Here is a 14,369-nt window from a genome sequence, read left to right on the forward strand (position 1 = left end):
AGAAGTAAAGTTACACCTCATATTAGCTATGGGAGAGTTGCTTTGGAAACACACTTGCTTTGGATTTTGTGAACAGCTGGCAAATTAAGTTAGAGCTAAATTCCACCCTGAAACAAAATTTAAAGAGGATGGAAGAGAAGAAAAAAGCTATACAACTTCTTACATTTATGGGAATTACAACACAATTTAGCTAAAACATTTTTTTTTCCAATTGTAAATGGATGACGGTGGGAGATCATTTACCCTGATAAAAGACTACTGCACAGCATATATAATAGGCATGTGCACAACTAATGGCGCATTAAGTCGAGTTTTTGTTTGGACGAGAATTAGCATGTCTCAATGCACAGAGACATAGTCCTGTTTACAGCGTAGCCTGTCTAAAGTTGTGCTACAGAGAGCAAGAGACAGCACGGCAGCTGGCTAGACCTAGAGGACAGACTGAGTCAGAGTGGGGGGACGTCGAAGCAGAGACAGAAGTTAGTTGTGAGGAACTGCGTAATTAGCAGCAAAGGTTTTTGCTGCAAGCTCAGTTACAGCAGAGTTCCATGTCTGCTTTGCTACTGCTGGAGGTAAAATGAAAGGAGTTTACCTTAAAGTTAGCTGGAGCTTCAGCCAAGGAGTAATTACTTTGTCATAGCTTCCTGACCTCAGTTTGGAGAAGGAAGCAGGAAAGCTGAATAGCTATTACTATCAAAGCTTCACCAACAGTGGAGGCAACAGACCAGAGCAGTGTGGTTGCTAAACTGCCACAGAAATCTTGCTTCAGGATAAAAAACACCAGAGAGAAAGACAATAACAGGTTTTGTTGTTGCTGAATCCTCTTTCGGGCACTGTGGGTGTTTAGTTCACATTGCATAGCATAGCCATAAATTTTGCCAGACCAGGTTCGACAGCAGCATCTCTCTGAGCCACTTTGTCAGACCCATCTGCTGAAAAACAATGAGAATGTTTCTCTTTCAGGTCCACAGGACCCCCTGCCCTGAAAGTTTTACAGGTAACCCTACTTTTACTCACCCGAATAAAATAAAGGGTTCATTAACAGGCTGCAAAGAACTTCACAAGGTTGTTACATAATCTGACTTGGGTGTACTAGAGGAGGAACATGTCTAAAAGATGGGGTCTGGGCTGGGGTCCTGAGGACCTGGATTGAGAAACACTGAATTAAGGAAACTGGAGCCTAGACAATGTTAAAAACATAACTATGTAAAAAACACTCATGCACAAAATACACACATTATACAAAAAAACATATTTTACAGTTTCCCTTTGGAAATAATACCTTTTTTTTTTTTTTTTTTAATTTAATCACTTTTTATATCATGACTAACTGGCTTTGAAATGCCTGACTAGTGTTTCAAATATCACTTAAATGCCCATCCCTAATTTATAACACATGTATATCACTCCAATGTGCAATCAAGCAAACTTAGAATAAGACATATTTAAATTTCACTTATGTATTTAATTTAATGACTCATTAATGGAAAATAAAGAAAAGAAATAATGTAAAACATGTGTTTGAAAGACATCCTTTTTTAATATGACTGACACATGTCGCTTGGAAGACTTTAAATTTTGTGTAATGTCATAAAACCTCTCAGTGAAATGAGCAATAATTCAATTCCATAACGTAAACAATGTTTCCCACTTCAGTTTTAGGGTGGATTTCCTCCTCAGAATGAGTCACTACTTGGGCCTCTAGAAAGCCTCTAGAAAGCGGCTTGTTGACTGACAGATGGCATCTAGAATAAAGAATTGAAATGTCAAAGCTAGCAAAGGGTATTTAAGACCCATTAGGGGTCTGTGAGAGCTTGACTTGGCACACAATCTGTATAAGAAAGCCATGCTCACCCCCACGCAGACACATGTGCATACACAACTGCAAATGGAGCATGAAGGCAAACAAGAGGGGAAAGAATGAGGAGGCAAAAGATGCTCTAGGGAAAAGACATTCCCACTTGACTGATGATGTAGAAAGATGCAACTGCAGGAAGGTTGTGAGTGAAAGAGAGAGAAATGGGAGTTGTAGAGGGGACAAAGAAACTGGGCTGAATGAAGGCGAGAGGATGTAAAGGAAATAAAGGTATAAAGAAACATACCTCCCATGAGGAAACCCCAAATGTCTTATTTGTAATATTATTACAACTGGTTTCCTACATACCACCTACAGCAAGTGCCAGGTAAGAGGAAGTGTTTTTGTTCTGTGGATGTAGTTTGAGTGTCACTGGATACAGAAGATACAGCCCTCTGTGGCATCTCAACTTGTCCAGACATGGATTTCTTTAATTTTCGGGACTTGTTGGTGTCTGTTGACTGGAGACAAGGAAGAAAATAAAACCTTTCTTCTATTCTTTTTTGACATCTCCCCATCCTGTCCATCTTCTTTCCATCTCAAGACATCAAACGAGGCAGAACAGGAGGATGTGGGACAGACAGCCATGAAATGGAGGCCAGGGGCCCTGATGAGTGTGCAACTGAGGACGTGTGTGTTTGTAATCTGGTGAATATGCAAGCAAATGGACTAATATTTACCCGTCCCCTTTTGTTGATATGTATATACAAGAAGATATGGAAAATATATCTTTGTGCATCTGCTTGTTTAACTGTACAACAAAAACAAGGTGGAAAACAGCTTTTGAAATTTGACTCCGTTCTTTCTCCCCCATCTGGACCTCCACAGTCCCGCCGTGCTCTTTTATATGTGCACGAACACATGCACATACACACCAGCATGTTTACATCTTATGTCTCCACAGTGCCACCCTGATTTCCGGAGAAACAGCTTTGTCTACCTCACTGTAAGGGCGGCATATTGTTACAAATGCAGGACCAAAGAGAAAGGAAGAAACCTGATGCACAACAGCAAAAAACAATCATCACAGTGAAAACAGGCACATATAAATGAACTATCAACAATGCTTTTTTTTTTTTTTTTCATATTCTGCAAGTGCTAAATGAACAAATCTAATTCTGACAAGTCATACATTGTTTTCATTTTTCTCATTTATCTGTCATTTTAGGAAAAAAACAAGGCAATTCTTGTCTTGATTTTCAGTCAGTAACACTGGAACTTGAGACTTGGTGCGTCCTGAATCTTCTCACTCAACACATATTTCACACATTTCCAGCTTGTTTCATCACCGCTAATGCTGCACATTTCTTTGAGATAATTAAAGTTCATGCTGCGATCTAAACTTTCATATCTTCTCCAACCAAATCTTTATGCTGCAGAACTCAGCAGATGTTCGCTGCTCTTTAAATTCACAGGCACAAGACATCTTAAAACATCTTTTTTATGTACTTTAAATCATGACTGATACCTCCTCCCTGATATATCCCCCTGTGCGAATTTAAACTCTCAGACAAATGAACACCACGTTCTTTGGAGCGAGCTGCAGCGCCAGGTTCACTCCATGCATTTTTCTACGATTAGTGAGACACCGCTGAGTGTAACCTGAGCAGATGTGGTATGTTAGCAAGTAGGTGGGTGAGGCTGTGTGACTGACACTGGGTTATTTGAGATTCATTTTGGGCTCTGTGCAATCACACATGCTCGCACATTTCTCAGTGTGTGTGTATGTGAGACTCCTATGAATTAGGGTGCAAACTTTGGCCACCTCCACATCCTCTCTAGATGAGGCACAAGATATCTCAATTAAAACCTCAGAAATCTGAGAATGCAAACATGGAGCAGGAATCAGGATGGAGGGACTGATGGACAGAGAGATGATGTTGGTCTGCAACTTGATCTGATGTGTTAGCTTCTGGCAGGAAGACAGCTGCAGAATGAACCTGGGATAAGGAAGAGTGTGGTTTGCCTTCAAAAGAGCTGGGAAACAAAGTTAGTGTGAACAAACAATCTGATATCATTTAGTTAACATGCATGATTAGAATTAATTGTCAGGACACAGTAAACTAACCTGTATGATGTCAAGGTGTATGGGAAGATAGTGGGTTTTAGATATATTCAGCAGAGTTAGTGGACTAACTGTGGTCTGAAACCACATCACATAAGTGAAGAAGTAGAGTCCTGTTTTTGTTTGTAATGTTCAGTCCTCTCATTACATTTTTTTCCCATATGAATTCACAATATATTTAATGTTTAATCAAAAATAAATTCTCTGCAATTGCTTGATTCAAATATACTGTAGATTCGCTGCTGACATCTTTCTCTGCATTTCTGTCCTCCGTTATCCAATTATGACCAGATGTTAGCCGTGGTGTCTGAGCTCTTGAATCACCACAAATCACCACAACAGTCTCTTATGAATGGACCTGCATGCACACTGTCAAAGTGTATCAATGAACGCGCTCAGCTGCGTTTTTTACGTGAGCGCAATTATATGACTCTGACTCGCTTCCTTCCTTCCTTCTTACGCACGGCTTCCCATCTCTGCTCCCTGACACGCTCTCCTTGTCATCACATCTGGTTTAAACTATACATTTTCTTTCATTCTCTAATGTGGGGGAGAAAAAAAAAACCTGAAGTTCATGTAAATGATGTGGAAACACTGAGTGAAAAGCAGTAGAGAAGAAACAAAGATCAAGAAAGACAGTGGGAGGAACAACTGAGAGGGTTGTTAAATTTTCAGTTTGTGAAGACTTTGAGGTTTGCAGAGCAGAATAAAAGTAACATCTTTTTCAGTTTCACTTTACTGGTGGTCCCATAAATCCTCTTGCACCAAGACATACACAAGCCTTCAGATAAACAAGCACAAACACACACACACAGACTATTTACTCACACAAACATTTGCCAACTGACTCACAATAAAAGAACAAACACTTTAAGGAATCTTCTAATTTGGCCCCGCCAACAAAAACCTGACTGAAAAAAAAAAACAAAAAAACGCCACTACATCCCTTCCACAACCAGTCGGCAGGAGCACAGTGGATGGGTTCATGGCAACCAAATGCTGTCATGTGTGAGGAAAAAATGGGAAACTGTGAAAATATTGATACAAATTAAAACGCAGTCAGAGAAAAATAAGCCAGCTGACTGAAGAAGGAGGAGAAAAGGCGCAAAAAGAGAGAGCTAATAGAAAAAAGGTGTTAAAGATACTTTGGGTTAGAAATTGAGAGGAAGAGGCTATAAGATGCAGGTGTGGGCTCATTACTGTGAAACGGAGCGGTCATAGAATAATTACAGCGGGACCACACAGGAGAGGGGTGGAGATGAAAGGAGGCAGGGAAGAGAGGAAGCGAAGCAAAACAAGCGCGAGAAATCTCAGCAGAGCAGCAGAAAATAAAACAACAGCATAAAAACACTCTTTGTTTTGGTCCAGTTTAATCCAGAAGTAGACATACATGCCTTCACTTCTTCGACTGGGACCAACTGCACCCATCCAACCCTCATGCTTTAAACATCACTGCCAATCCAGAATGTTCCAGCTATGAAAACACTGCTTTTCATGCTGACTACCTCTCTGAGGAGATGCCGAGGCATGATTCCTGGCTTGAATTACAGGAAGGGGTCATCCCTAAAAGTAAACCTTCAACAAAGTGTGTCTGGGCGCCATTTTTGTAATCACCAAATGGTGACAATTAACATAGTTTCAGTTTGTATATCATATGACTCAAGCTGAAACTATTCTTCGAAATATTCTTGAAAAATTACTTTTTTTTTTTTTTTATGCATGTGATGCAATTCTTGCATCACATGACATGATTATATGCTGCATTACTTTTGTAGTTGGTGTGATGGAGGAAATAGGAGAAAACAAGGAGCAAAATCTGAGAAATAGACTAAAGTTTAGCATCATTTAAACTAAATGATAGCATAGATACTGTATGCATCCATTTTAAAACTGAATTAGTTGCAAAATATTGCAATGTCGAGAGGGGAGACCTCTACTGTGGGGACAGTTCCAGTGTAGACTCCGAGTCATGATATTGGGATGGCGTTGGCTGCGGTGGTTCCGCCCAGGGTGGTCTGGTCTCGTCACGGTCCCGGAGAGGGCTCTGCTGGGGTACAAGGGTGGTACTTGGGATTGCGGGGTGCTGGCTCTCCATGCGGCCTGAGTCTTGATGCCCCTGCTCCATGGCACCGGGGGGTCCTGCCTGGGGCCTCCTTTGTTCTGGGATGGGTGGGTGCGCAGCCCTCTCTCTGCTCTGGCTGTCCTGGGCTCTGTGCCTTCTCCTGATGTTTTGGGGTTGGGCATGGTCGCAGTCTCCTCATAGGCACATGTTTCATTGCATGATCACACTTGCATGTTCACAGGTGCATGCATGCTGAGGTGCTCCCGTCTCCATCTGCATTCAGCTAGCTGCAGCTGATGTTTGTGTATCTGTATGTTTCTCCGCGAGTACTTCTGTTCGTTGTTCGTTGTGCTTTTTCATATCACTCTTCTATTTCTTTAATGTATTTCCTTGGATAATATTGAAATCATTTCTGTTTTTTTTTAAGTACTGTTGGTAACTTTCCCTTCCATGTTTTATTTCTGTCCTTTTGTCTCCCTACCTCTCTGCTTTTTAAATTTTAGCTTTACTTTTTTTCCCCCTTTGTCTCCCCTGTCAGATTTGGCATTGATATATCAGAGCTTATAAAAAAGAATACAAATAAAATAAAGAGATTTAAAGTTTCAAGGGCAGCCATATATACAACATGCCTCCATTGAGCAAATCTGTGTGGCACAATCTGCCACACAGACCACCATTCTGTTTGTTTTTATACTGGACAAGACAGGGTCATAAAGAAAAAAAAAAAAAACTAAATAAAACTAAAACAAAACAAAAATGTGATCCAGATGTTGACATGGTGGTAATAACTCATAGTTGGTTGATATACAAGTTCATTACAGGAGTAATGATCTCCACTATGGTTGTGTTGGTCATTCTAACACAGAGTACAACCAAGCTGATCACACAAGGGTTTAATTGGGCTCAGGTCCATCCTCTCCACACCCAAATTCTGGAGGTAGTCTGGAATGATCCTGGCTCTGTTGGGGTGAGTGTGGTTATCTTGGAAGATTCTGGTGATATGCGATCACCTCTGGCTCCAGAACCTCATTCCTTTATGTCTATCTATCATTTAGGTGCCAATCAAGTGTCAGTCATACATCTGCGACTGTCACATACCTGGCAGTACTTGAATCCCAAAGAAAGAATGAATACAATGATATATACACAACCAGTCAAAAGTCTGGACACACTTTAGACTGGTAATGTGTGTATATGTATATATATATATATATATATATATATATATATATATATATATATATATAAACCAGTGGAAACTTCAGTCTGGTCATGCAGCAGAGGTGTTCACCTCCTGCTCTGACTGCAGCCTGAAGCTGGATGCTGCATGAAGACCAAGTTTCTGGTATTTTCTCCTGGGCAGAGGAAAGGCTTACGTAGCAGCAGCTGCTCAAGAGAGTAAACGACCTGTGTTTTCACATTACACACCAAAAGTCTTTAATATCACAAGAAAAAGTTGAAAGAATTGGTGATAATCGCTTCTTTCAATAGAGTCATAAGAGGATCTAAAAAAATTGGTAAATATAGTTTAAGTTTGCTAAGTTTTTAGCGCTCTACCATGTGCAACAACGTACTTGGTGTACTAGACAATTGTGCACAAACGTTGTGCATTATACAATAAAAAGTGTTGTGCAAAGTGACAAAACTTGGTTTACAAATTTAGACTAAAATTATTTGCAAGCATTATTTTCAGGTGCTAAATCTTTACCCCATAAATGGGTGTACTTAAATCCCTCAGTGCTTTGTGTTACTAAGTTATCATTCATAAACAACTTATGTGATCATGTTGATTTATGGAGTTCATTGTTACTGTTTCATGTCTGTGTGTGCACATGTGAAGTTTGTGAAAAGGAACAGTGAATGAGGGTGTAGGGAGGAGGAGGTTGGGGGGACAGCAGCTGCTTGCCTGGATGACCTCAGCGGCAGCTGTTGCCCCTCGCCACCCTCCACCTCTCCGCACCCTCCTGTCCTCTATATGCCAGCTTTTCTTTGAAGTTCAGGTCAAGACCGATGAAGCTTTGAATCGCATACCGATTATGATTACTGGAGAGCATAAAAGCATATTATTTTCTGGAAATAAGCCAATTTATAGTGCTAATTAATAGAGATGACGAATCTATGTGAGCGACTAAACATAAAAAAAGATTAATACATAGTTTATATCTATTATTGTTTATATAAAACTAACCATCTTTAGAAGGGAAATTAACCTAAACACTTCTACTTATGAGTCACTAACTATCAAAAAACATCCACCTAAAACATCACGTCATTAGTTCTTCTACCTCATTTTCAAATAGGTGGTGTTAAAATCTAATTAGCCTGAGTTTAAGTAAAAGGATTTCCTCAAAAAACAAAGATTTACTGGGACACTGAGAATGTGTATCATCCTCAGTCATTCAGCACAGAAATAATGTGAAGTTATATCTGTATCGGAGCATTTTACTCAACTCCGTCTTTGAAGTGCCGACACAGAGCAAAGGGAGATGCTTTAGTCAGATTCTCTGGAACGTTGTGCAGACTTAATCTCCCTGCTGGCATCCACTCTACTGACTGAAACCTGACACATACACACACAGCCTGGCATGTGCACAAACACATCGATTGATGCACACTCACACACACACATACACACACACCAGGGCGGTAGAGTAAGTCTTGACACACCGACCCAGACACACAAGTTGACCAATGCCAAGGCTCGTATTTGTAAATGTGCCCTGACACAATGTCCTTCCTACAGGTATTTTGTTTACATGGATAGGAGTTGAGGGAAGCGGCTATTTGAGATCAGGACAGAAAAAAACACACACCTGTGTTTGAGTTGCAAGGTTGTCGTCAGGGTCACAAACTACCCTCACCACATGAAAAGTAACAATCTGAAAAGCTGAGACAAAGCTGTGAAAATGCACCAACCCAGACATGCCGACATGCTGGGAAAGAAGTTACAGAGCCGTTGTTCAGGAAAAAAGGAGCATGGCGCAACAATGTCTCTTTTTATAGCGACGTTTAAGGAATGCACATGCAGACATGACATTCCACGCTGATGCAGAGCCTCGCATGCAAACATGGCCACAGCAAAAACAAAAGTCTCATTCACACAATGCTAGTCACAAGCAGGAAGACTCGGACAACAAATAATAGTATTTATAAATAATGGGTGTATGGCGAAGGGGTGGGATTAAATAAGTGCAGGTTTCATCCTACTCCTTTCAAACAAAGAGATTTTTATTATATGGGTATTTTTTTGGTGTCATTTCCTTTTTTTTTGTATTATAGGCAAACAAACTTTCAAATCAAATCAGACAGCAGTGTTTTACCGCCTGAAAAAGAACAATGGCTTCATTTAAAGTGAAAAAACATGTGCTTATAATATCTTTTAACAATTTTGTTTGAGGAATGTTTGGGAAGAAAGGACACTTCAGTATAGTTCAGAGAGGAAATTTTTAAAGTGTTTTAGGGGATGAGAACAAAATGCTTACCTATGACAATGAGTGTGTAGTTGATGTTCACACTGCCAAACCCATTGGTAGCCTTACAGATGTAAGTCCCTGCATCATCGATCTCCACTTCTTTAATACGCAGGCCGCGCTGCGACATCTTGAACCGCGTCCAGCCGCTGTGGATGTTCCTGCCATCCTTTGTCCACATGTTGAGGGGAGGGGGATCGCCTTCCACAGGGCAGGGGAGCTTCACGGTGCGACCCAGGCGGATGCTCTGACGGTGCGTGACCCTCTCTGAAACTCTGGGAGGACCTATAGAATAGAAGAAGGAGAAGAAAAAAAAAATTTACCATCAATACCAGCAACATCCAGCTGTTTTGACTTAAAAAACAGGGGGAAAAAAACACAGTTTTCATGATTTGCTGCTGACCACTGATTTTCAGCAAAGTATGAGCAGATCATTCTCTCTACTGGTCAATTTCACTTCATGTTATTGTGCAACCTTTCTTTGTAATGAAGGGAAAGCCTGAAGGACTCATAAGTCTTTCCTTATAAGTATTGGATCCAAGTAGAACAGGGGTTGAAGACTTTATTGTTTATCGCTCTAAACCTGACAATGACTGGAGTGTTGGATTTTATAAGTGTACCGTGAAATCAATTTTAAAAATTAAAGTCAAACAAAAAAAAACAAAAAAAAAAACAGCAAAAAATATGTGGTTTCAAAATTCTGCTTGACATACACAAGAATTTTCCTGTAATAGAAGTCCTCGATGGCTTAACTACACCTCGGGTAGAAGACTTAATATCAGTAGTGATACTGTGCCGAAATTGAGAATCAGGCGTGACCTTGACTGCTCAGTAGCCAGTCTACTGAGCAACCGCACACTAAAAAAACAAAAGGGGGTGTCAAAGTAGCCTGATTGAACTGGAAAGGTGGGAGGAGATGATGGAGAGAACAAATAGGAACAAGGGGAGGAAAAAGGAAGAAGGACAGGAGGTAAAAGAACTAGCACAGAGGAAATTAAGAGAATTGCGGAGGATGGAATTCAAGGGAGTAAATTTGAAAAGAGAAAGAATGAAATGCGGTGGAGGAGAGGCATAAAACCAAAGACAAACAGGAAGCTGGTGACATGGAAGCAGAAGAGCTGTGGGAGTTAACGAGTTTCAATGCTGGCTCTTTATCTCCATTTGACCTTTCGTTACTCCTTTTAGGTTAAAACAATACTTCACAAACAAAGTAATAGGCCACCATGTAGAATAAAATGACAGAAAACAAAAGGCAGTTGTAGGGAGACAACTTGCTTCAGGTCATGTCCTGCAGGGTAAACATTTCAGGGAAAGACAAAGCTGTGGCTAATCTTGCCTGATAGAGGCTTATCTAAGAAACATGACAAATAGGAGAAACAAAACACACATTTCAGATTTGTTTAACTTTTATTACACTTATTTGTCACTTAGAAGACATTTGTCTTAAAAAAAGATTTATTAATTATTACAGAATTTATCCAGTGCTTGCTATTTTTATATTAACTCAAATCCAGTCCATAGTTAGAGACCACCACTGCAAAATAAACAAAATAATCCTTTCTCTTCTGATAATCCTTCCCTGCACACACTTATCCCTCATTTTTCAGGTTGACATGTAAAGTCAGATTAAGACTGGAATAATCCTTTAATGGTCATTCTTTGAACTGTTGATGTTAATTTGTCATTCACCAGATGAAAATATCTATGTTTTTCTATGCTTTTATGTTTTATTTAGGACAAGCAACATCAGCATTAAAAAAAAAAGTGTGAGAGCACATTTAAATTAGAGACTTCATGCAAAAAAGATTAATACCTGACACACACCAGCAAGCTGCGAAATGTCGCCAAAAAAATCAGCTTTCATCTGTTTCTCACTCTGTAGTTGTAGGAGGGCTAAAAAAAATACAATAGTAGAATTTATCCAAATAGGAGATCAGGTATGTGAGTTTCTATGTGCTGTTGTAACAGGCAGTTTTCTTAAGCAGGGAATAAGGGAGTGGGTGCAGTGATGGATGGATGGAAGTGAAATGTGTGAAAAAGACATTAGTCACACAAAGGTATTCAGAAGTTCCTCCCTTCTTCTCTGCTCACCCTATCCTCCTCTTCCCTGCATGGGGAATGTGTTCATTCAGCTTAATGGCTTACTTCACATTTTCTTCATTTTCTATGCTTTCTTTTTGTTTTCTGGTTATCCATTTATACCTAGATTCCTTGGTTGTGTTGTTTTTTTTATTCATTTGATTATTTATTTTTTATTTATGCTCTACTAGAACACAGTAAAAAAGTATATGTCTAACACAGCAGAAAACCAACTCCCTATTTTTTATACCCCTCCACATAGCATTCCTTTTTTTTTCACTTGCAAACTTTTACCTCTTTTGCTCATATTTCTTACTTCCACAGACTCCTTTAAGGTTATTTTTTTCCCTTTCTATTCATTTCTTCTTTTCTTTCGCCAACAGATTGAAATCACATTCAGCTGAACTCCTACTACTCCCCTGCTACCTCTTTTTTTCCTGCCTTTGGCCTCTCTCTTCCTCTTACCACCACCACCCATCCTCTCTTTTTCCCTGTCATCACTCTTTTCCTTTCTTTCTCCCTCTCTCCATTTTGCTTTTGCTTGTCCTCTTTCATCACTATCATTCGCACCATCCTCTTCTTCCACAGCAGAATCTTTTCTTTCTCTCAAGAGTGATATTTTGGCTTCTTGCCTATTTCAGATCCGAATACGCAAACACACACACCCACACAGAGCTTCCCCAACATGTTCCTCAGGGGACCACAGGAGCAGGACCTCAAGCTGAACCTCTCAACTTTCGACAATTAGCCTCTCCTACTTCTTCCTCTTTTACGTCCCCATCTCTCCCTTCCAAATCTCTCTCCTCGCTGAAGGGAACACAAGCAGCCACTTTTTCTCGTCTTCCTCTCTCTCGTTCCTTTCCTTCACTTCCTCCCCCTCCTCCTCCTAGTTCCATGACTGAAGTAAAGTTTTAAAATCTCTCTCTGGGGGTTGAAACTGAAGCAAGTAAAAAAATTGATTCTTCTCTTTCACGAGACACAGGGTCAGAGTGTGTACGCCTGCATTTCTGCACATTTACGGGTGAATATGGAGCTGAAAGACTTATGTAACTCTTTTGCATTCTGCATTAATATATACAGTTTAGTCTGGAAAAATGCATCAACATCTGTCTATGAGCACAAGGTAATTCTCATGAGTTAGACTCATGCATTGAAAGAATTCAGTAATATGGCCACTTGCTGAGGAGGTGTACACTCAGCTCAGATGACTCCACAGAAACCACGCAGAATGCACAATAAAACTTTTCTTAAATAATGACAGCAATAATTATGGATTAGAATTATATAGCAACTTCTGAAGCATCCAAAGCATTTTACATTAGATCTGTTCTTCATATAATATGAAGCAACGGCTACACCAATCCACACCTATAGCATCTCTGACCACCTGAACATTCATAAAGACCAATGCATCATCAATGCTGACACTGTAGGTAAAGTAAGGGAAGAATCATGCCCACAGACAACACTAGATTGACCAGGATTAAACAAGGTCTGAACTGCCAACTTTCCATTAATTGGGGAAGATCGCTACCACATGAGTCCTGTGACACTTTCTATCACCTGGAAAACTGAGGGGAAACTTTATTCTGTAAAAGTACATTTTCTTTTTTTCCTTTCCTTTTTTTCAATGATATAGTGAAAAAACATTTCAAATAAATAATATTAACAAAGACAAACTCAGCGTTGAACCTAGAGCGGTCATGATGAAATTGTTTTGTGTGCTTTATTATCATTGTTTTTATCTTCTGGTGTAAAGCTAGTTTGTGTAAACATTTGTACACGAGCAATTTCAGCTTGTGCTGTGCATTTGCAACAACGGACTTCCCACAACAATTTGTAGCACATTGAAGAGATTTTGTCTGTCTTTCACACCCCACCAAAACATTGCACCCCCTCCCTCTGTTATACAGCTAAGAGTGTGTAAATAGGTTTAATGAGAATGTCTGGTATTCTGCAAACTAACGACAGGAAAATGCAGCCAACCTTATGACACACACAGCTCCTGCAGACATAAAATTCTGCTCAGAGCTGTCCAGCCTCTGCTTGGAGCGAGGGAGAAATCTGAAGGCCAAATAAAGAGGAAATCAGTTCAAACATTCTGTTCTTTTACCAGTAACTCCCAAAACATCTGAAAATACACTGCCCAAGACCCGCTGATGAATGAGGTTTTATTTGGAGGTTCCTTTAATACGCCAAAACGTCAGCTTTTCCATATAAAATCAATTAATCTTTGCTGTATTTCTTCGCCTTTTTTTTTCTTACTGAGTGGTGCAAAAGTGTCCTGTAGTTACAGAATTCCTGGATGTTAAAATTATTTTGGTCATTCTTTAGGAAATCCCTATCCTTATCAAAAGGCATCCTTATTTACTAAAACAGACAGGAAAATTATCCACTGCAGAATGAAACACTTTAAAACTTTTCCACTGAGTACCACTGAAAAACAAAACATAGAAAACCAACTCAATTTTACAGTATTCTGTGAATCATATATAAATACAGCTGCATAAGTAATGGGTCTAAGCTTCATTCATTTGATATGCGAGTGCACCTTCTATAGCTCTGTTCAATAGAATAAAAACTGAACTGGAAAAAGCCAAATCAGAAAAGGCAATGAGATGGAGAAGAGTGGCAGTTTCCAGCTTGTCATCCTTGAAGATAATCAGAGAGATTTTAATGAGATTCTACAACCAGTGGTAATCCCAGACCTCAGCAGTCTGGGACCTTAATGTATTCTCAGTGATGATGGTGCTTGCCCCCAGAGTAAGGGTTATTTCAGACGCAACCTTTAGAATTTGGAAGAGGAGAGGCTGGAATGGCCGCCCTGCAGTCCTGCAG

At 39.9% G+C, this 14,369-nt stretch overlaps 1 protein-coding gene across 1 annotated transcript in view; it reads right to left on the reverse strand.

The window, feature by feature from the left end:
- fgfrl1a (fibroblast growth factor receptor like 1a) overlaps positions 1–14,369 on the reverse strand; it is a 79,995-nt gene that overhangs the window by 34,938 nt on the left and 30,688 nt on the right. Inside the window, exon 3 of the mRNA XM_079250421.1 lies at positions 9,465–9,737. Within this exon, the coding sequence (XP_079106547.1) occupies positions 9,465–9,737 (273 nt within the window). The remainder of the gene's footprint in view (positions 1–9,464; positions 9,738–14,369) is intronic.

This window comes from Telmatherina bonti (assembly GCF_933228915.1).
Source record: "Telmatherina bonti genome assembly, chromosome: 12".
NCBI classification, from domain to species: Eukaryota; Metazoa; Chordata; class Actinopteri; order Atheriniformes; family Telmatherinidae; genus Telmatherina; species Telmatherina bonti.